The sequence below is a fragment of the Mytilus californianus genome, unplaced genomic scaffold (assembly GCF_021869535.1).
Source record: "Mytilus californianus isolate M0D057914Y unplaced genomic scaffold, xbMytCali1.0.p SCAF_3, whole genome shotgun sequence".
Classification (NCBI taxonomy): domain Eukaryota; kingdom Metazoa; phylum Mollusca; class Bivalvia; order Mytilida; family Mytilidae; genus Mytilus; species Mytilus californianus.
In genome coordinates this window covers 6,424,469-6,449,845 of record NW_026262679.1, presented here as the reverse complement: position 1 = coordinate 6,449,845, position 25,377 = coordinate 6,424,469, and the positions used below count along the sequence as shown (strand labels likewise).

Sequence of the window (25,377 nt, the reverse complement as noted above, 5' to 3'; positions counted from 1 at the left end):
TACATTTGTCAATTTCTGATTAGATACATAATATGATTTGTATATAGAAAAACCTTAAATTGTGAGAAAATAATTTTTTTTAAAAATCTTATATCCAAGGACTAATTGCTTTAACGATACGCTAAAATTTGAATTTTGTTTTCTCATTAACTCATGAATACTTTTCAAAAACTTTTCAAAAAATCGACAAGAAAGAAAAAAAGTGGTTATAATCTTTTTCTTCGTTACATACATTAAATAGACCGTCGTTCTTCTGTTTCCATTTAAATAATAAGTGTTTTGTTGGTATTATGAATTGAAGATGAAGCCTTAATGTAATTACCTTTCCAGATCAATTTATGTCCAGGAATATTTACAATACTCTGAATAGAACTTTCAGACTTTAACATCTGAAGCATGTCTTTTGTAATGGCTTTTTTCAAAATATGTATTTCTACTATTTAATTTATTTAATTATTCTTAGAGACTAATTTTTGCAAAATGAAATGTTGAGATATATCACCAGTGTCATCTATAATATCATTGACCAATATCAAGTTACTCTTTATCCAATTTGCAAAAATAATGGTTTTATCTTCAAAATTAATCAGTTTGATCCCCCAAATTACCTGTTTTCTTATATCTTTGAAGTTGGTATGTTTCTTCGTCTGTCCACCACCTGACATTACCTAACATTTAAATACTTCTCTATAAAATTCAGGGATGTGCTTGATATAGTCTAGAATTTTCTTCTCTTCAAAATTTATCTTAAAAATCAACCAATTTATACCAACAACACTGAGATATTTTAAAGGAATCAACTTCCAGTTTGAAATACCGTTACTAGTGACTTAACGTTTCGAAGATGCTTTGAGAGACATAAAACAAATTTGTATATCAATCATTTGTAACCTCCCTTCTTCATACGACTTAATCATGGTATTTCTTTTAACCTTATCTGATTTACCATCCCAGATGTATTTATAGCATTTACTTTCTATAGTTTTTTTATATTTCTCTGGTACTGTACAGACCTTTGCCAAAAATGAAAATTAAGGCAACAGTAGTATACCGGTGTTCGAAAGTCAATAATCGATGGAGAGAAAAAAAGTCCGGGTTACAAACTAAAACCGAGGGAAACACATCAACTAAAACAGGAAAACTAAGGAACAACAGGAACACTACAGTGCGACAAAAACAAACGCCAACATACATAGAAACGAACTATTTGATAACAACTGCCATATACCTGACTTGGTACAGGACATTTTAAGAAAAAATGATGGATTAAACCTGGTTTTATGGCTAGCCAAACCTCCCGCTTATATGACAATGTTAAAAAATATCGCTAAAATAACAACACTACGTGACAGAAATACAGCACAAACACACGCTAGAACACTCATCACAGTGAAACGCACAAACAAATATCATAGTCGACACAACATGCAAACCGCAGAACAACAACGAACATCTTCCATCAACGACAGACACCACAAGACATCACAAACAGTGACGCACTTACGTAACGAACATGCAATTTCGAACTTTATACAATTATTTTCACAATACCAGTCCAAACAATTTACATGACAATGATGGTATTAAAAGGCAATTTTATAATGATTTGGACTACAAACGATAAGACATAACACATTATCCAACCGAAACCATAACAGAAACTGTTACATTAAAAATAAATACATGAATGTTGGATGTACAAAATACCGAGACACGTCGTATAGAAATGCAAATTCACACTCGGTATAACAGTCATATTCGGGAATAGGTCATGTTCGATACTTGGCAGACCGACGATATAGATGTTAAACCACAATCTAAGACGTGGTAAAAATGTCATTAGTTAGTTTAGACACAGACACATCGTATATATCAACCAATTCGTGATGGTGTCCATAAAATTTACGGAGTGTCATTTTTTAATCTTTCCTTCTCATAACTCTGTTGGTGCAGTTTCTGCGTAAGGAGGGCACTCCTGTATATGAAGTCAGTATAGTATGAACATGCACGAGCATAACGTATCAATTGAGATCTGTAAACACCATACGACGGAGCAGAGGGTATGTTACTGCTGAGAAATGGGAAATTGATAATTGGGAAGTTGAAATCATTCCGTTTGTCATAGATTTTAGTGTGAAGTCGTCCATCTGTGTCAATATTGAGTTAAAGATCAAGGTATGAAGCAGTCCTCCTTGTATCAGTAGTACCTTTAATTTCAAGTTCACTGGGTTATATGAGATGCAAGTACTGACTGAAATATGGGTTATTCAGTGATAGGACATCATCAATATATATGTGAGTAAAATTAAAGAATTTTGCAAGGTGTTTTCTATTTTTGTCTTTTAGAAGGTTCGGAATGAATTCTGCTTCATACGAGTACAAAAACAAGTCGGTCAGAAGGGGTGCACAATTAGTACACATTGGAATACCGACTGTCTGTTGAAATATCAATCCTCCAACCTCAACAAATATATTGTCGATTAAAAAGCCCAGCATTTTGATAATATCTTCACTGTATTTTCTGACAAATCGGTGTGGTTCTTCACAAAATAAGAATTATTATGACCCAAAACAAGAAAATTATGTCTACGCTTCCCATTTTTATAGAAAAAGCTCTGTTTAATGATATGGTGATGTCGATCTTTCAATTGAGCATGGGGAATAGTAGTGTAAAGCGTAGAAAAATCAAAAGTTTTACTGTTGCTTCAAAATTGCAGAGATTGTGATCTAAGATTTAGAAGTAGATCTTTAGAATTTTTGAGAATCCACAACTGATTGACACCACTGGTTGAATATATCTCATCACAATATTTTTGAAGGCCATCTTTTACTGTAGAAAGAATAGAAGTCATCACTTTAGAAAGATGTTTAGTCGAACATCTTGATGATCCAGCTATGTATCGTTCTTTATACGGAGTTTTGTGAAGTTTTGGTATCCAGTATAATGACGGTAGAGTTTCTTCGTTTTCTTTGATGTTAAAACCAAATAAAAGAAGGACAGATTTGTGATTTTGTAAAATTTCATTCTTTGTAAATGATGTTAAAGAATATGTAGGATTACCAGTTGTGCTGTTTATTCCAAGCTCTTTTGTGAGACATTGCAAATAATTGTTTTTACATGCGACGACAATATTATTGGAGGCTTTATCTGCTGGAACAACGACATATTTTTTATGCAAAGAGGATAAAGCATCTACAACCTAAAAAGTGGTAAAACTAATGTTTTTATAATAGGTATTTTCCCGATTAAAGTTAAATTACGTTTCCCCCATAAATGAAATAATTTATCCATTTTCTCAGTTTTATTCTTCCTGTTTAATTTTTCACATTCCTCTCTGTTATGACCAAAATATATTCCTAATGCTTTAACTGGTTTATTTGTCCAATTAATCACGGCTGCTTTACCTTTTCTATTTTTTAGTTTTCCTATCCATATACCCTCTGTTTTATTTTTATTCAAAATTAACCCAGAAAATGATCTAAAAAATTCTTTTTCATTCATTGATCTATAAATATAGAACATACCCGGTTTTTAAAAACTGCAGGAACAATTCGTATAAAGAAATATCTGAAATTAACCCTTATTTGATCATTTCACAGTACCGATCGATGACAAATATCTGCAACGTACTCGTACAATATATCTGCAATACCCAGTGCATGTTACTACCACAGATAAACAACCAGTATTAGAAGGCCGGGAAAAGTTCCTGTGATAAACACCTGCAGCATACCCGTATTAGAAAAAACACAATCCGCATGAAAATATCTGAAACATAACCGTATTTCATCACAGAGTCCTTATGACAAATATCCATAACATACTTAAAATTGAGAATGGAAATGGGGAATGTGTTAAAGAGACAACAACCCGACCATAGAGCAGACAACAGCCGAAGGCCACCAATGGGTCTTTAATGCAGCGAGAAACTCCCGCACCTGGAGGCGTCCTTCAGCTGGCCCCTAAACAAATATGTATACTAGTTCAGTGATAATAGACGTCATACTAAACTCCAAATTATACACAAGAAACTAAAATTAAAAATGATACAAGACTAACAAAGGCCAGAGGCTCCTGACTTGGACAGGCGCAAAAATGCGGCGGGGTTAAACATGTTTTTTGAGATCTCAACCCTCCCCCTATACCTCTAGCCAATGTAGAAAAAACAAACGTACAACAGTACGCACAGTAAAACTCTGTTTAAGAGAAGTCCGAGTCCGATGTCAGAATAGGAAACAAAAGAAAATAAACAAAATGACAATAATACATAAATAACAACAGACAACTAGCAGTTACTGACATGCCAGCTCCAGACCTCAATTAAACTGATTGAAAGATTATGTCTTCATCATATGAATATCAGGCACAATCCCTCCTGTTAGGGGTTTAGTATTATACCATCATAAAATATATGAGAAGAACATAACCCGTGTCATGCCAACAACTGGTTTTAGAATAAATATGTTTAATTCCGATGCAAAGACCATATAAGTGAATCAATATTAAAGCCAAAATATGCAATCTTTAATGACCTGACAACAGTATCGTAACTATATCCCTTCTTAATAAGTCTGTTTAACGGTTTTGTTAGCTTTTGAGGTGAATACTGACATTTTTGTGCTTTGTAAAGAATATTACCAATGAAGATTGGATGTGAAATACCCAAACGTATATGATGTCTGCATGTTGAGTTTACGAATGATGTCCTTATACCGATGATAAAATTTAGTAAATGTTTTGACTAGTTTATGATATCGAAAACACTGGTGTAATAATTTTTCAGTAATACATAAATTTCTCTCATTAAAATCTAATACGCTGTTACATACACGAGCGAATCGTACAAGTTGAGATATATAAACACCATAATATGGTGACAAGGGAACGTCACCATCTAAAAATTGTATTCGAAACTCAAAATCTTAGTCCCTATGATAAACGTATGCAACATACCCGTATCAGAAATCGGTTTATTACAGTGTTTGTGACAAATAACCGTATAGCAAACCCATATTAAAAAGTTCAAAATGCAGTCTCATTTGCAAATACCTACAAAAAACCCATATCAAAAACTGTAAACACGTATGCTTGAAATCCTTACAAAAACAACGTGTAAGAAAAACTGCAGGAAATAATCTTTTAACATATCCGTAATATCTATTTACAAACTCTGTATCATATACTAGTATGTATTAAAAAACTTAAAAGACACAGTGCCTGTGACAAATATCTAAAAGATGCCCATATTCAAAAACTGCAACAACAATTTCTATAAAACAATATCTGAAACTTGCCATATTTGATAATGTCACTGCACAGTTCCTATGACAAAAACCCGTATTCGATCACACAGTCCTGATGACAAGCACCATAAACATACCCGTATTCGAAAATATTCTAAAGGCACAATTATAATTTATAAAAGTAAAGCATAACTAGATAAAAACACTGAAGAAAACAATCAAATAAGAAATATATGAAACATACCCGTATTTCAAAATTTCACAGCACAGTTCCTATGACAAATACATGCACAATATAAAAAATAAGAAAATGTGGTATGATTGCCAATGAGACAACTCTTCACCATACCCGTATTAAAAAACTGCAGTATCCAGTACATATTACTAACACAGGAAACTACCATTATTGGAAAGCTGTAAAACAGTGCTTGTAATAAATACTTGTAGAATACCCGTATTAGAAAAAAACAAAACACAATTATTTTGCAAATATCTGAAACGTACTCGTATTATATCACATAGTCCTGATGACAAACATCTTTAACATACCCGTATTCCAAGATTCTATACGATGTGCATTTGCATTATAAATGTATAACATACCCGGATTTAAAAACTGCAAAAACAATCCCAATAAAAAATATCTGAAATGCACCCTTATTTGCTAATTTCAAAGCAGAAATCATATGACAAATACCGACGGCACGCGATGTACATTGAATTATTAAATGTATAACATACCCGGATTTAAAAACTGCAAAAACTATCCCGATAAAAAATATCTGAAATCCACCTTTATTTGAAAATTTCAAAACACCGTTTATTTAAATATATCTGAAACGTACCCGTATTTGATTATACAGTCTTGATGACGAGCACCACTAACATTATCCATATTCGAAAATTTTAACCCCACACATATGATTCATGAATGTGTAGCATACCTGGATTAACAACTTAAAAAAACCCAATGACAAATATCTGAAACATACCCGTATTTCAAAATATCACAGCACAGTTCATATGACAAATAACTGCACCATACACTTATTCTGTAATATCAGTACCTTTTACTCTAACGATAAACTACCATTATTGTAATATAATGTATATTGTAAAAATGTCCCGGTAATAAATAACTTTAGCATACTTGTATAAGAAAACAGCAGAATAACCTGAAACGTGACAGTATTTGATCATACAGTCCTGAAATACCCTAAACATACCTACAGTGCCTATGATTCATAAATTCATAATATACCCGGAATTCAAAACTGCAAAAACAATCAAAATAACAAATATCTAAAATGCACCCTTATTTGAAAATTTCACAGCACAGTTAATATGACAAATACCGACGCCATATCCTTTTAAGGAATCTGATATGCCCAGTACCTGTTACTAGCTCAGGTAACCTACGATTATAAAAATGCTGTAAACAGTCATTATTTATTTTGTATTTACGTTGTATCCTAGATCAAATTTATTTGTTCAGTGTATGTTCACTGGTGTTAATATGTCTTTTGATTGAGTTAAGCAATTTCAATTGATATTTTATAGTGTGTCTTTCTATGTTGTGATGTTACACTATTGTTTCAGATAAGGGTGAACGTTTGGTACCATTAAAACGTTTAACACGCTGCAATTGTTTGCATCTGTCCTAAGTCAGGAATCTGATATTCAGTAGTTGTCGTTTGTTGATGTTGTTCATAAGTGTTTCTCGTTTCTCGTATTTTATATAGATTAGACCGTTGGTTTTCCCGTTTGAATGGTCTTACACTAGTAATTTTTGGAGCCCTTTATAACTTGCTGTTCGGTGTGAGCCAAGGCTCCGTGTTGAAGACCGTACTTTGACCTATAATGGTTTACTTTTATAAATTTTGACTTGGATGAAGAGTTGTCTCATTGGCGCTCATACCACATCTTCTTATAACTGCTGACTCTTACCAAATGTACGATAACGTTGCAGAATAATTCTTTCATGTTTTATTTCTAATACTCATTCATTCATTTTTTATGCGACTGTCATACAAGTGAGAGGTTTAGCTAGCTATAAAACCAGGTTTAATCCACCATTTCTACATAAGAAAATGCCTGTGCCAAGTCAGGAATATGACATTTGATAAGGGACTGTCCGTTTTAAATTTTCCCTAATGTTCGGTATTTTTGTTATTTTACTTTTTGCTTTTATAGCTTTTATCTTGTTTTTAAAATATTTATTCTTACAGTTGTCATCAAAATTGTCCGGATGGCATAGTCGAAATACGTAAAACTGTAAACCTATTTTCGCGTGTGTAATCAAAAATTGTAGGATCAGTTGTTTCATTTAAAAAGCTATTTGACGTTTATAGAAGTTCGTGTTTTTATATTTAGAATGCATCATTACTATTGATTTAGTTCGTTTATTTGAAATACCACATTATTTTTGTATTGGATGTTTGTTTGTTGCAATATCGCATACTTTATATTAGTTCGTTCATCCGAAATACCAAAATACTTTTCAATTAGCTGTTACCTATTTTGGCAACCTTTTCATGTTATTGATTACTAAAGGTATGATCGATTTTTTTGAAATTATAAAAGTAACGTTTTTTTAAAATAAAGACTTAAAGATAATACTTTTTTTTCAATTGATCACATACAAATATGTTGCACAAACTTAATACATTAATTGTTTACATGACTATATAATCGACTGTTCTTTCCTGTCTGTAACAAGATTAGTTGTAACAAGAGCAAATTCGCCAATTTTAAAAAATTTGAAGAACATGGCACTTTTCAATTAAACATCTAAAAGATATATAAACACATATCAGAGATATATGATTAAATATCAAATTACGTTCTTATCTTTTGCTGATAACGAACAGTGCTCCTTTTATTTATATATAATCAGGAAATAAAAGGCTACTTTAAGATTATGTCAGAAGTACAACTGAAAGTTCTTCTCCTTTAACACATGCGGAACAGAGTCTGCTTATTCTTTTGCAGCACCTGCGATCAGCATCGATTTTTTATTCTAGGCGATAGTGTATTTATGTAATGTTTTATTGACTGTTGATTATCTTATCGTGATTTTTCGCCTTTGTCACGATTTTCTCGGTCTCCCTCGACTTATGGAGATTTGATTCTCCCTTCGGTATCCTTCGGCCCTCATTCTAGCAGCTTTAAAGGTTATATTTCGGACTTCTTTTGAGCTGAGTTTTACTGTGCGTATTGCTGTGTGTTTGTTTATTCTACATTGGTTAGAGGTATAGGGGTAGGGTTGAGATCTCACAAAACATGTTAAACCCCGCCGCATTTTTGCGCCTGTTCCAATTCAAGAGCCTCTGGCCTTTGTTAGTCTTGTATGTTTTTTAATTTTAGTTCATTTATATTTTTTTGAAGTTTTTAGTGTGACGTTCATTTTCATTGAACTAGTACACATTTTTGTTTAGGGGTCAGCTGAAGCCCGCCTCCGGGCGTGGGATTTTCTCGCTGTGTTGAAGACCAATTGGTGGCATTCGGCTGTTTTCTTCTGTTTCTCATTGACACATTTCCCATTTCCATTCTCAATATTTTTTTTATTTTTATAAATACATTGTTAAATATCTTCTATGTAATCTAGGTCGTAAACTCAATATCTTTTAGATTGATTTAAACCTCTAAAAATAGAAATACAGATTAAAAAGGACAGCTATAAAAGCTTGTTAAAATCATCAATAATCTATGCAACATGATTGACAACGAGATGGAAAATTCTTCACTTAAGTGCTCATTGAAATAGTCAGGAAAATGACAGTTGTTGTCCATTCGTTTGATGTGTTTGTGCTTTTGATTTTGTCATTTGATTAGGGACTTTCCGTTTTGCATTTTCCTCGGAGTTCAGTATTTTTGTGATTTAACTTTATTTTTGTATATTCAATAAATTTAACAAACAATTCTCTAACATTGAATTTGATTGAGTCTTAAAATATTAATACTAAGTTTTTTATAAACAAAACAACTGACTATTTGTATAATGTTAACAGTACTTTTTCCATATTTATTTAACATTTGCAAACGTAAATTATGTAAGAGTAATACATTATTATGAGAAAAGGATCATCAGAATAACTGGATCATTAAACTACACACCGAAGCAAATTAAAATCATCCATTCCAAACTAAATGCCGTCTAAATGGATACTGGCCTAACATTACAAAGCATCCATTATCCACAATCGTATCTGTACCGTCTTTCTGTAAGCTTGCTCATAATGTTATTATCCCTGGGATTATTTTCTTACCAAACGACCGATAAAGAAAACATTCACAAACATTCGAAAACAAAAATTCACTGCAATCATCCATGCAGTGTACACTGATTGAGATGGCTTGATAACACCAAGCATACTTGTCTGTTAAATATGGCTTGTCTATTTCATGATTTAAAACCGGTTTATAGAAACGAATCCAGGTGCTCAGCTGACAGTCAATTTTAAAAAAAATATACTACTCTTCAAACCAGTAAAAGTTTGAAATGGCCTATTACTGTACTCGACTGTACTGATTTTTACCTGACCAGTCCGAATTGGTCTGAATTTTACTCGAAATTACTCGACCCCAATCTTAAACATACTAGACTGTACTGATTTGTACTGTACCTATCTTTGCCATTGGAAAAAGTCTGAACTATGTGTTATGTCTTATCGTTTTTGGTTTGAATTCTATTTCTATTTTCAATATTTTAAACAAATCCGGGTCACAAACCAAAACCGAGAGAAACACATCAACGATAAGAGGAAAATAACGGAACAACAGAAACACTAAACTGCAACAAAAACAAACCCAAACATACATAGGAACAGACTATTTGATTACAACTGCCATACTCCTGACTTGGTACAGGACATTTTAAGAAAAAAATGGTCGGTTGAACCTGGTTTTTTGGCAAGCCAAACCTCCCGCTTATATTGCAATGATAAAAAAAAACCGTTAAATTGACAACATGACGTGACAGGAATACAGTACAAATAAACGCAAGAACACTCAGGACAGTGGACCACATAAAAAATGATATAATAGTACTTTACAACATGTCCACTTGAAAAAGACTGTGTAATCTGATGTTCAGTAGTTGTCGTTTGTTGATGTGGTTCATAAGTGTTTCTCGTTTCTCGTTTTTTATATAGATTAGACCGTTGGTTTTCCCGTTTGAATGGTTTTACACTAGTAATTTTTTGGGGCCCTTTATAGCTTACAGTTCGGTGTGAGCCAAGGCTCCGTGTTGAAGACCGTACTGTGACCTATAATGGTTTACTTTTATAAATTTTTACTTGAATGGAGAGTTGTCTCATTGGCACTCATACCACATCTTCTTATATCTATGTAATATAAAAAAGAATTTCTGGAAACGATTCATAGATTTATTTTAAATACCTTTAAAGACACGATTTTTTGTCTTTTTTTAATATTTATATCATATTATATTTAAATTCTTTAGCATTTAAATTTCCTGCCATGACTAACATTACCAAGAACTAATGAGAATATTTCAAATTCATTTAACCGAAAGCCTAATTTATTACGTGATATGTTTTTAATCCGACCAGAAATCACTTCTTCTGATCATTTTGTTTTTATTTTCATTTTAGAGGTGATATATATATATATTTATCAGTGTTGGTTAATATGGTGTTGATATATATGATTACATTATGTGTATTGTGAAATATTGGTTTCAATGTTATATTAAATAATTATGTTTTGGGATTTCAAGTTATTGCTCAAATTTATAGCCAAGGTGTTATGCGACTTTAATTATTTTGATTTTTTACATTGGCCTAATTTGTTCTGTGTTGCCTTATAAGATGTTTACATAATTGAGTTGTGACCTATCTATAGTTGTTTATCGAATTATGTTAATGTGTAGTTTAGAAATCACTGGAACAATCGTAGATGCTAATGGAATGATTAGAATTTTCTATTTGATTTGCATGATAATTCCAGAATGATTATAATCTACGATGCGTAATTTAAACGAAGTGTTCTAGAAGTTTCCCTTCTACAGTGTTCTAGAAGTTTGTGAGGTAACGATATATATAGACGCTGAATTGTACTAAGATACAGAAATATACAAGTATTCAAAAAAGATTTTTCGAGTTTTTGGATTGACACTTTTATTTACGTTATCAACATTATACTAGTTTGTGAACTAATTGGACATATATATTCCGTTTGATTCCGTTACAGCTAAGAGTAGAATTCCGGATAAAGAAAAGACTAGGATTGGACATTCAGATATCTTAACAGTTAAGTTAACATTTCTATTTGTATATTATTTCTTGTAAAATTGTATAATAAATCTTGTTCAATTATTTATTGATTTTTGTCTTTTGTTGGCCATAATTTTAATGTGATTTATGGCCGTAACAATACAGAAATAGGTTTTAGTTGTTGAAGGCTTTGCCGAGTATGGTTCAGACTAAATCGATAATGGTTCAGCCTAGGTTTAGAATAATTAAGACTTAGTCGAGTATGATTCAGACACGTATAAAGTGGTTAAGTACTGGTCGAGTAAAGTTTAAGTACACGTTCAGACTGTTAAGCATAGTTCAGACTAAAGTCGATAAATATCGAGCAAAGACTAGACCAATTCAGACTGGTCGAGTAAAAATCGGTACAGTCGAGTAGAGATATAGGCCATTTTAGACTTTTATTGGTTTGTAGTGCTATATGATGGAATTTTCACTGCAATGTGTAATTCGGTGCACGATGACTTTCTTTACTTCATAACATGGCTGAACATTGTAAATAAATTACTTGATACATATAATAAACTTGGAGATATGGAGAAATACCTAATGTTAATTTATAACACTACACGGATTTGTTGATTTACTTGCTTGAAATACATAACGGATCTTGTGCTCCCAAATAAATATCTAAAATTCAAAAATAGGATTTATGTATTGACTCCTTGAGTTGTCAATCAAATCAATAAACATGTAGCTGCTTCCATTTTACCACATACTCCATTTTATCACAAAACAGTCGACCATTATTGTAACATACACCACATACAACCGAACATAAGAAGCGTTTCGAATAATTCAAAGATCATGAACAGAATGTTTACAGAACATGACAGTATCAATCAGCAGAGAGAAACCTGGCTTATATATCACGCCATACCCACGTTTGGACTTTAAAGATATAGAAATAAAATTATGCTTTACGTGCAAATATTTTTTGACGGAAAACTACGAATTTCCCTAGTTTGGAGATATAAATTGTATATTTGGCGACCAGTATTTTACATCTAAACAGATGAAACAGCAAATCGCATAATGGTTATATGAATAGATATAGGAGGGGAAATTACTGTACCGATGTTCAGTCTCATTAATCAATAACAGAGATACAAATCATGGTAAAAAAAGAATACAATACCGGACACATCGACAAGGTAGGCTTCTCCTTCGATGCATGCATCACCAGTCATGCGCAACAACACTCACTCATAATGTCACAATCAGGAGAAGGGAATAGGACATATGTAAAGTTACAGATCAGATGGTTATCTTGGTATCTAATGATCTCAGAACATGAATAAAACTTGAGACATAAACTCATCGTTTCTTCCGATAAACACATCGTATTGGTAAACACAACCTGATGGTAACCTCATCACTTGTGTAGTGTTGAATTCAGGCATTGTCCATACAACTTTGTTAAAATAGTTTTTGTATCAGTAACAAGTCCCTGAAAATGAAGTCTGTATACTTTAAACATCCCTGTATTTAAAGTACTTAAAGTGGAAACATGCATAGGCATAAAGTTTCATTGGTGGTATGTATACATCATACGATGGGACATAGGGTATGTTGCTGCGTAGCAATTGGAAGTGACCATTAGAAAAATTAAAATCATCACGTCTGTTATATATAGTTTATAAATTTTGAAATTATAAAGAAACTAAGGTTTCAACTCTCTCAGGCAAAGTTAGATGGGTTTGGCTATTTGTTTTAGGTATTTTTGTCATATAGCTCTTCAACTGTTTCGGTACTTATACATCCCTCGGATTTCAAATGTTTGGCTTTGAGCGTTCCTGATGAAGGTGAATCCAGAAAAGCGCTTCGGACGCAGGAAATTATTAAACGTGTTGTTTTCAATTTTTTACATCACTTGGTCGATACCTCTGCTGGTGGACTATCAGTCATCGAGGGTATCATCAGCACAGTAGTCAGTACTTCGGTACTGACATGATTTATAACAAACTTTTCTAAAATTGCCCGTTTATAAATTTTGAAATTATAAAGAAACTAAGGTTTCAACTCCCTCAGGCAAAGTTGACCTTAGATGGATTTGGCTATTTGTTTTAGGTATTTTAGTCATATAGCTCTTCAACTGTTTCGGTACTTATACATCCCTCGGATTTCAAATGTTTGACTTTGAGCGTTCCTAATGAAGGTAAATCCAGAAAAGCGCTTCGGACGCATGAAATTATTTAACGTGTTGTTTTCAATTTTTTACATCACTGGGTCGATACCTCTGCTGGTGGACTATCAGTCTCCGAGGATATCATCAGCACAGTAGTCAGTACTTCGGTACTGACATGATTTATAACAAACTTTTCTAAAATTGCCCGTTTATAAATTTTGAAATTATAAAGAAACTAAGGTTTCATCTCCCTCAGGCAAAGTTGACCTTAGATGGATGCGGCTATTTGTTTTAGGTATTTTTGTCATATAGCTCTTCAACTGTTTCGGTACTTATACATCCCTCGGATTTCAAATGTTTGGCTTTGAGCGTTCCTGGTGAAGATAAATCCAGAAAAGCGCTTCGGACGCATGAAATTATTAAACGTGTTGTTTTCAATTTTTTAATATAGTTCAATTTTGTCCTTATCGATTAAAAGATCAAGATATATAACAAACCTTGTAGTTTGGTAGTTATCGATTAAAAGATCAAGATATATAACAAACCTTGTAGTTTGGTAGTATTCTTAATCACAAGTTCGTTTGGATGTATGACATGAAAGTACTCACTGAAATGTGAGTATTGAGTGAAAATGACATCGTCACTATATCTTAAAGTGAAAGCAAAGAATTTTGCAAAATCCTTTTTCGTTTTTGTCTTTGAGAATGTTCTCTATGAACTCTGTATCAAATAATTACAAAAACAAGTCGGCCAGTAGGGATACAAAATCAGTACGAATTGCATAACCTACTGTCTGTTGAAATGTAATCCACCAGACACAACATTTATGCTGTCTTTAAAACAAAATGTCAATACAATTCAATTCGATGTACTTGTTGGTGATCAGGGTAGGTAACATGTTTGTGCAATTAACCCAAGAGCAAGTCTATATTACTTTCAACATGCATAGACATGTTCGTTCAGTATATGATAACGATATTATTTAATTCAAACGATTCAAAAATACATTATTAGTCAACACTGGTTTTTAGATAATTTCAATACCTATATAACGTTGTTGTTTTCCATGGTTTAGGTCAAATATCTGCTATAAAACTTTTGAATTTGATAGTTGCCATACAAATTGTACGGATGGTATAGTAGAAGTTGGTTAAATGTGTAATCGAATGTTATGTGTTTATCAACAATACAAGTATTAGTTCGTTAATTTGAATTATATACCTATACGGATTGATCTGGGCATTTTTTTTTTTCTCGGAAAAACAGGTCTTTCTTTCGAAGAAACAACATAGACGATACCAAAGTTCAATGAAATGTGCTTCAATGCAAACGGTTATGACCAGTGTAAGGTGATTATTTACCCTGATTTAAATACAAACTACATGACAGTTTACTAAAACATTTTATTTTTTTTATAGTTCCCATATATTTGTCCAATTGTTTTACATGTGTCATGAAAAGATATTGCTTTACACTCGTTATTCTATACTATTTAGTTTGTTCTAAAATGACGCGTTTTGTTTGGGGTTTTTTTTTTCGCTTTGAAAACAGCACTCTGTACTCATTAATTGCTGTTATAATTTACCTCCCATGTAAATCGACATGTATCGTAACGTATGTGCAAACCTGATGTCGACTTCGTTGTGTTCAAATTGAAATCAAAACCAATCCTTCAAACTTGTTCTTCCTATTTAATTCCATAACAAAAAGAATTTCATGCACAAGAGCTTGAAAAAAATTTATAAAATCAAAATAGAATGACCATCCGTGAAATTCCATGAATGATCTCTGCGCATCAACGTCATGTAAAAAAATGACGTCATGCCAATTAAAACTCTCAAGCTGAATGTTATTTCGTTACGCGTATGCTCAAATTTCGGATAACATCGCAGTTAAATTAGTTTTGAGGTAGGTGCTGTTTCAAAAAAAATTTTCTTGCATTAATCGCACATTTCTGGATTTCAGCAAGTCTACAAGGTGACTCACTCTTTATTTACGACATGTCAACTGTGGCTTTTACGGTAAAAAGATTTGGTTGAGGATTATATGAATGGAACACATTTTCCAGCGGTCATTGTCAAAAATGTTCATGCAAGACATGTTTTATACTGTATTTGCCCTGTTGATATATTTAAATTGTATCATTACTATTGCATTAGTTAGTTTCTTTGAAATACCACATCACTTGTGTGTTAGTTTGTTTATTTGAAATACCACATTACTTTTGTATTAATTAGTTTATTTTAAATACCACATACTTTTTATCACTTCGTTCATCTGAAATACCAAACTACTTTTCAATCAGCAGCTACCTATTTTGTCAACACTTTCATTTTATTGATTACTTAAAAGGTATGATCGATTTTATCAAAATATAAAAGAAACGTATTTTAAAAATAAAGACTTAAAAATAAGACTTTTTATTCAGTTGGTCACATGATGCTCACTCGTTTACTAAAAATGTATGAATTGCAAAAGTTTGAAAAAGGGCTTGAAGAGTTTTGTCATGATTTTTTCTTCTATCACTACTAGACGAAAAAAACAACTGTCCATACCAGTAACAGTCGTTCTACGACTGATGTTTGTTAAAGTTGTAACAGTTGTTAAATTTCGCTGTTGGGGTTATTGTCTAACTGTTCTAACTTTAAAAGTGTTTGTCTCTAACATAAATGGACTCGTTCACAGTTTCATTCATATTCTGTAATAAATTCAAAACTATTGTGAAGTTATGTAATTTTTTTTTTTTTTATTATTTTATTTTTTTTTTTTTTTTTGGTCTGGGGGTATCTTTTTGGATATAAAAAACTGTGTGTCAAAGTTCTGGTACTTAATTACCTCCACTCCCATTTCGATGCATTAAATCAAAACTTAACACATAATTAATGATAATCATATATTGTTAAGCAGACCAGTCAATGGTTACCTAAAAAACAGGACTGGTTTTATTGGATATTTTCAAGTCGAAGCAATCTACTGTGAAGGACTGGTTTCGAAGTTAACTTTAGTAGCGGATATAACGTTACCTTTTTCGGCAGTTATAAAAACAGAACAAGGACCAGTTAAGTTTAAAACAAACTATATTGGTTACCAGGTTACACAGTTATAATTATAACATCAATATGATCATGATGTCTAATCATCTATAGGTCGTTAAAAATATGTGAGAAATTATAATGTGGTGATATGTTTTACTTAGAATAGTTTCAAGTCGAATAAATGAACAGTTTTAACGTTATGTAACATTTGTTTCTATGTTTTGTAGATGCGGCAAAGGAGATTAATATTAGTTTGTCTTCTTCTAGTTTCTATAGTCTATTCATACTATTGGAGGTACACGAATGATACAACTACAAATCTTTTGAACGACGCTAAAAGTAAAACATACGTCGCTTATGCAAGACATGCAAAATCAATTAATGATTTCATACGAACGTGTGGGTTAAACGAAGAACCAACTGTCACGAGGACAATTCCGTCATTGCCAAATATAAAGGCGATAAATCCCCTAAATAACCAGGTAGCTAAAGACCTGTGTGTAAAGACAATAAAGGAACGCCCACTTTTTCCTTTAACATTAAAAGAAATACTAAATATGGAAGACTGCATGAAATATAATGAAAATCCAGAAAAATTAGAAAGCTACAGTTGGTACTTTTTTTATGATTTAAGTGGAGTTTTTTTTTCAAAACATAAATAGAAATCCAGAAAGCATTATAATAGAAATTGGCGGCTATGTTGGTAATCATGCGAAGAAACTTGCAAAACAGAATGTTCAAACATACGTAGTTGTAGAACCGATTAAAAAGTATTATGACCAACTGACAAGTAATATGAAGTCCTATGGAGGAAAAACTACTTTTCATTTTTTCAATTTTGGTTTAGGAAAACAATACAGCAAAGTGGCAATTAACGACGATGACGTCCGAACCTCACTATTCAATCTCAACAAAAATACACCTTCAAAAACTATTGATGTATTTAATGTCATTGACTTTTTCGTATATTTGGGTGTTGCATGCGTTGATGTTCAATTGTTGAGTATAAATTGCGAAGGCTGCGAATTTGAAGTCATAGAAGAGTTAGCAACTACAAGTCTGATAGAAAAAGTTGTCAACATACAGTTTCAGCCACATTACGTATATACAAATGTAGGTAATTTCTCTTGTAGATATTGTCGTCTGATTGAATTGTTGTCAAGAACTCATGAACTATCCTACCGATTTAATGTTATTTGGGAAATGTGGAGAAAAAAGTATGGGATTTGATTGAAATGTGATATATGAGTTATCATTTGTACCGATAAAGGCTGTGAACACAGTAATATTTACCATAATAATAGAATAGGATAGATTGAAAAAAAACAACGCTTCCTGACGTAAATGTCTCTTAACTTAATGATCGTGTTTAAGGATATGATTCTCTTCCAATTAATTAAACTTTATTGCGCATTCGTTTAATTCTGAGGTGAAATGTTTTCCCGTATATTAACCAGCGCGCATATGTATACACTTGTTACTTAAGCTGAATTAGAGATAATTAGAGATAATAAAACCTTGTTATGTTCAACTCTTTATTATTTCTTGTCTGTACATAACTTTTGTCTAACATTGTGTTTACAATACTAATTCACGCTCATCGTATATTTGCATTGTCGAAGTCTTAAATTAAGGTTGACGTAATAAAGAAACCACCCTTTTTTTGATTGATTGATTGAATGTTGACTTTTACTCCATTTTGCGCACCCTTTAAAATATCATGGAATCCAATTTCAATTGGTCATAGAAGATGAAGTACCGGGAGAGATATAACAAACTTTGACAGAAAAAGCTGACAATCCTTGTAAATCAGAATCGGAATCGAACGCACCTTTTCGAGAGCAACAGTCGAACTCACAACCCTAGTGTTGACAAACCCATTGATCACTGTAGATGAAATACTCATTCCACTTGATCATCAAGAATACATCAGAATCGGAATCGAACGCACCTTTTCGAGAGCAACAGTCGAACTCACAACCCTAGTGTTGATAAACTCATTGATCACTGTAGATGAAATACTCATTCCACTTGATCATCAATAATACATTTGTTTCCATCGTTTACATGTGTACCAACAATAAAATTAAAGTAGGTATTATTTCGACATGTGTGATCTCTGTGCATTCTCGTCGAGTTTAGTAACATCACCATTTTAAACGCCAGGCTGGGTCAAAATGTCTCTACTAAAACATGCCGTTGCCAATCAGAAGGCAAAAAAGGACATAAAAAAACATATAGAATTATTCTTATGTTGTTACTGAGCAGTCAATGCGTCGGTACTGTCATGATTAATAACAAACGTTTTATAAATTTTCCTCCAAAAAAACATGAAGAAGGTAAATTTCCAACTCTGTTAGGTAAAACTGACCTTCTATAAATGTTGCTATTATTTTAGATCCCTTTTGGTCATATAACTCTGCAGGTGTTTCAGTTCTTATACATCTTTGACTTTCTTATTGTTGGCTTTGAGCATTCAGGATGACGCTCAATCCAGATAAGCGCTAAGAATTCATACAATTTATCAAGGTCTGATCATTGCTTTTGATTGGTATTTGCGATACTTTAACCTATCTACTCGATTCCATCAATGAAATGCACATTATACTTAACAAAGGGCGGAAGATCGCACATAGACATCGAGCACTCTTGAGTCGACATTTTTAAGTAAAAGAAAATTGCAAGACAAACTGCATATTACATAAACACTACATAGAAAACTAATGAGGACACAATACAATCATAATAAACAAGCATAGAAATATCAATAGCTGTGTTAGGGTAAGACAAACAGACTTTAATGTGGATTTAAAATAGTGTTACTAATGAATGCTACGCATTCGTCCACATTCGTTTAAGTCACACAAAACAAAAGAGGCTTATGTTACGAACATATTCCAGGTATTCTTTGAAACAGATATTTAAGAAAGGTCATCCAAATCATTATGACGTCATTTAAACTTTCAAAGTGGTGCATTTAGTTTTACGATGTAGTTCAATAGTTCAACAAAAAGACACATACAGTTTTTGTACAAACACCATTTTATGTCTTTATTATATTTAAGAGTCACATATATAAGCCAAACAGTATCAACCAAGAACTTTAAAATTGACAAAGCTTTATAAAATGAAGGGACAAATTGATTTTATACAAATAAATCATGTCAAGGAGATAACACGAAATTGTCTTACGATATTCCAGTGCTTCTATTTCCTATCATGTTTTCCTTGATAGAGGGTTGCTGCCCACAAGGAAGCTATTAAACCAAGCGTTCCAAGTGGTGAAGTTTAAATCATCCCTTCGTAAGTTTTACGGGCGCCATCACGAGTTGGTTGACCGTTATGGAATATCCGTTTGACAGATGATATAGTCCAGCGGCTAAGTTCAATATTTCGGCACGATTGATCATTTTATGGTAAAAGCATGAAACTTTGCACAGCGTTAGATATGACGTTAACAAACATTTTCGGATATGGAGTCATCTCAAAAAAATTCCATAATGGCCACCAAATTCCAAATGGCCGCCAATAGCCAAGAGGTTAAGTCTAATATATTGATATAATTGATCACTTTATAGTAAAAAGCATGAATCATTGCACAGTGTTAGTTATGATGCTTATAATAAATTTTGGATATGGAGCCATCTAATCAAATAGCAAAATGGCCGCCAAATTCAAAATGGTCGCCGAAGTTCAATTTATTTGTATAATTGACCACTTTATAGTAAAAGCATGAAGCTTTGCACAATGTAAGTTATAATGCTAATGAAAATTTATGCAGATGGAGCAGTTTATAAAAATCCATAGAAGATTCTGTACCCCAGTCATTGATTTCTTTGGTCGATATGATTCAGTTTAGACCCAACATTCAGGATCGTTCATATTCGTAGTCAACATTAACAACGATTCAGCTTCTGGTGTATAATTGTACAAAGAAACTATCCGTCATATAAAAGATTATAAACCCCAAGTACGTGCTTATTTGGGAATCATGATCCACTGTAAGACTAGAAAATGTAATGTAGTAGACAATTTTTTTCAAACTAGGACTAATTGTTTCCTATGACAGATTGTTAGAAATTTCTAGTTTGTTGGCTAATGATGTTTGTCGTCGTTATATCCCTGAAGGTATTTGTTTGCCCTACCCATGTACTGCAAAATGTATTTACTTCGTCTGCTGTTAACAACATTTATCACAATCCAAGAAGTATATCATCAAAAGATTCATTTCATGGTACCGGTACTAACATTCAAACATTTTTCGAAAGATATTCAAGGAGTTTTGCTAACATCTGACCAATTTGAAGCTATTTTAAAATGCCAGTCAAAGACAGTATCCTTTTAACCAGAGAGTTATTCAAATCGTCCAATAGCTGTATTGAGATTCAGCAAAACAGATATCCCAATAACGGAATGAGAAATATCAATCCCAGTTGCATTAAAAAGGGAAGTCAAATGGCTCAAAGATTTTGAAGAATATTCAAGTATTCAGGCTAAAGTTGGGACAATCATTTCATGGTCCGCATATCATGCTTCATCGTTGCTAGATGGAAATAAACTACCAGCAATGTCTGCCTTTCTACCTTGGTTTTACGATCAGGCTTAATCCGTTGCAAAATAAAGAAAAAATCCATTAAAACATATTTTTACGAACGCTGCAAAGGCGGACCGAAAAAACATCTTCTTGACTACTTTAAAACAAATAAAGGCAGCAACTTCACATAAAATAGCATTCTAAAACAAGCAAACCAGTTATCACAAAACCAACTATAGACCAATTATTTCAACATTTTCGAACGAGCAATTTACAACCAGCTTGTCGAATACTCAATACACACTTTCGACCGAAATACGGATATCAAACTACTCTACTCAGAATCATTGGGGATTAGAAAATGGCACTAAATCAAAATAGATGTATTGGGTCAATACTAATGGATCTTTCTAAGGCGTTCGACTGTCTTCTTCGCGATCTTTTGCTGCTTAAGCTTGAAGATTACGGTCTTTCAACTTCTTCTCTAGAACTGATACAAAATTATTTATCTAAAAGGAAACAATGTGTTCGAGTTGGCTCCATTCTGAGCAATAGGCAAAATATATACAAAGGAGTACCACAAGGCTCTATTCTTGGTCCTTTACTTTTCAACATTTTCTTAAATGATATGTTTGACGTCACCACACATAGTTCACTCTACAATTATGCTGACGACAATACACTTTCTTATGCAAATAGGGATACAAACACTTGAAAAAAGTAAAATCACAAAAATACTGAAATCCGAGGAATATTCAAAACGGAAAGTCCCTAATCAAATGGGAAGATCAAAAGCTCAAACACATCAAACGAATGGACAACAACTGTCATATTCCTGACTTGGTACAGGCATTTTCTTATGTAGATAATGGTGGATTAAACCTGATTTTATAGCTAGTTAAACCTCTCACTTGTATGACAGTCGCATAAAATTACATTATATTGACAACAATGTGTGAACACAAGAAACAGACACTATATGTAAAAATGTCAAAAATTGGGGTACAGCAGTCAAAATTGTGTTATAATCTTAATCACTATAAAAACAAACAAATATGTAACAAAGAAGAACAAAAAGGCATATAGACAAAGCACAAAGACAGTTTGGCTCTGATAAACTAGTTCTCTTCCAATCAAATGAAGGTAAACTCTTAAAAATTTCAAGCTTTGGCAATTGGCAAAAACATTACATTTGATCTGGCAGGTAACAAAATAAAATGTGAAAAGGAGGTCAAACTATTAGGCATCACCATTGACTTTGAACTAAATTTCAACACACATATATCCAACATCTGCAAAAAAGCATCCAGACAACTTAATGGCTTAAAAAGATTTGGCAAATACTTGAATACACTGGGAAAATTAACAATGTATCACTCCTTCATTATGTCAAACTTTAATTTCTTCTCATTGTCCAGGCATTTCTTCAGCGAGGCAAACACTACTAAAATTGAAAAAGTACAAGAAAGAGCACTCAGCTTCATTTACCAGGATTACACTATCATATATGATGATTTACTTTTAAAATAAAAAATGCCATCACTTAAAGTTAGACGCATAAGATAGTTATCAAAGGTACCAGGATAATAATTTAATACGCCAGACGCGCGTTTCGTCTTCATAAGACTCATCAGTGACGCTCAGATCAAAATAGTTATAAAGCCAAACAAGCACAAAGTTGAAGAGCATTGAGGACCCAAAATTCCCAAGAGTTGTGACAAATACGGCTAAGGTAATCTATTCCTGGGATAAGAAAATCCTTAGTTATTCCATAAAATTCAAAGTTTTGTAACAAGAAATTTATAAAAATGACCATATAATTGATATTCATGTCAACACCGAAGTGCTGACTACTGGGCTGGTGATACCCTCGGGGACGAAACGTCAACCAGCAGTGGCATCGACCCAGTGGTGTAAATAGTTATCAAAGGTACCAGGATTATAATTTAAGACGCCAGACGCGCGTTTCGTCTACATAATTCTCATCAGTGACGCGCGGATCAAAATATTTATAAAGCCAAACAAGCACAAAGTTGATGAGCATTGAGGACCCAAAATTCCCAAAAGTTGTGCCGAGAACCATGGCAATAGAGGTATTTAGAACAGTTAAAAAAAATCCAATATACCTACATGATCTTATAAACATTAAAGAAACAAAATATTCTTTTAGATATCAAAACTTAGCTTAAATGCCTGCAGTAAGAACTACAAGGTATGGCTTGAAATCTTTCAGATATTCTGCAGCCAAACAATGGAATGAGTTGCCAAACCACTTAAGAACTGAAACATCTTTTACCCAATGCAAGCGTCTAATAAACTCATGGAATGACAACTCATGCCATTGTAATGTATGTGTTTAGTATTTATTTTTATGTTTTATGTTACAGTTTTGAACCATACTAGTGCTGCTTATTATACTTCCTCTTTTTGTGTTTTATTTGCTTAGCTTTTTATAATGTGTGATTGCTGTGCTTTAGTGTTTTATATTGCTGCTTTAATGTTGCTTTTAGATTAGTGCTCATGCATGTATGTAATGTGTAGAATTTAATTTAGTTCAGCCTTGCCTAACTGTGCATGCATTTATGTTCTATGTCTTTCATGTTTTAATATTAGTATTGTGTATTTGTATTGGGTTTGTTTATTGTGTAAATGTATGTATTTGTCGGTTATAAAAGCTCAAAGAGCTTATGTTATTGTTATTTGACATGCCGCCTTTGAATAAAGCTTTTGACTTTGTTGCAATGATACGTCATTCATTAAACTTATTCGTAGCGCTGTAAGAAAGCTTAATCGAGGTCAAACTCCCGTTGTTGGTTTTGACCAATCACTTTTCACAGTAGTAAAATTAATACAATGGAACTGGCCTTAGATGTATGGTGAGGAAAACTTTGATATGATATTCGGCAGACTACATATAGAATGGATGCGTCCAAAGCCCTTGGTAGTTGGCTTGATGATAGCACTACAAAAGTCAAAAAGTCTGAAAAGACCAGTTTTTGTCTGATTTTGCATGAATTTTTACTCGACATTCTTAATTTGTCTGAATAATTTTTAAAAATTCTTGACATAGTATGAATTTGTCTAATAAGGTTCTTGATTTTTCTTGACAAGTGTCTTGACAGTATGAATATTGTCTTAAAATTTTTCAACACTTCCTGTATCATCTGATAAGAGTCTGGATTAGTCTCGACCAATTCTTGACTGTCTTAAATTTGTCTCGATCTGTCTTGACATATTCTTGACATTCTTAATAATGTCTGAATATGTCTCGACATATTCTTGACATTCTAAATAATGTCTGAATATGTCTCGACACATTCTTGACAGTCTTAAATATGTCTTGACACTATCTCAACAGTATAAATTTCGCTTGAAATGTGAACAGACTTATTCTGCACTGTTTATGACATTCTATTGCTGTTATATACTCCTTTTTATTATGGCTAAACTAAACTTTGAAGAATCAAGGAATAATTTGGTATAGTAAGATACCCTTTTGGTGCAACTAAGTTGGAACACCCTGAATAATCCCCCATGAAGTTTAATTTTGAATTATCTTTATTAAACATTTAAGTAATTGTTTTCACTTGGAATATAAGTCGAAGGTATTGACAAACAGCATTTAGATTTTTGCCGTTCGCAAAACTGCCAGTCAAATTTGCTTTACTAAAATAGGTGTCTTGTATCTCTTTTGGACCCCACAATTCATCTTTTGGGTTTGTGTGGCTAAAAAAAGAGGGGGGGGGGCTTTCGTTTAGGTCAAAGAATTTGTTCCCATCTTGATTCAAAAACCTTATTCATTTTTTAGAACAACCCAAAAACATTTTTTATTCAAATTTAAGTGTTGAATTTTATAATTTTTATCAAAAATAAATATTTGTGATAACTCCTTCCTGAAAAGAAAATAATGTTTAGATCTATATTATGCATGTCTGTTTGAGAACCATTTCATAAGACCGATGATTTCTATAGAAATCATTGATGGGACCCATTATAAATACATTTTTTTTATTATTCCTGGAGTAGATAATAATTTTCTTTTAATCTTTGGGAATTATTCAATTTGTTTTTATGTTAAAATAATTAACTTCATAATTTTGATGAAGAAAATCCATTTCAATTCAATTTTTTTTTATCATAATGATGATTTTCATTTTCATC

At 32.6% G+C, this 25,377-nt stretch overlaps 1 protein-coding gene across 1 annotated transcript; it reads left to right on the top strand.

The window, feature by feature from the left end:
* The first annotated feature begins 12,001 nt into the window (after positions 1-12,001).
* On the top strand, positions 12,002-17,912 carry LOC127733354 (uncharacterized). The gene is made up of 2 exons (XM_052242722.1): positions 12,002-12,014; positions 17,317-17,912. The coding sequence occupies exons 1-2, from the start codon at positions 12,002-12,004 to the stop codon at positions 17,910-17,912; spliced, it is 609 nt and encodes a 202-aa protein (XP_052098682.1).
* The last annotated feature ends 7,465 nt before the right edge of the window (positions 17,913-25,377 follow it).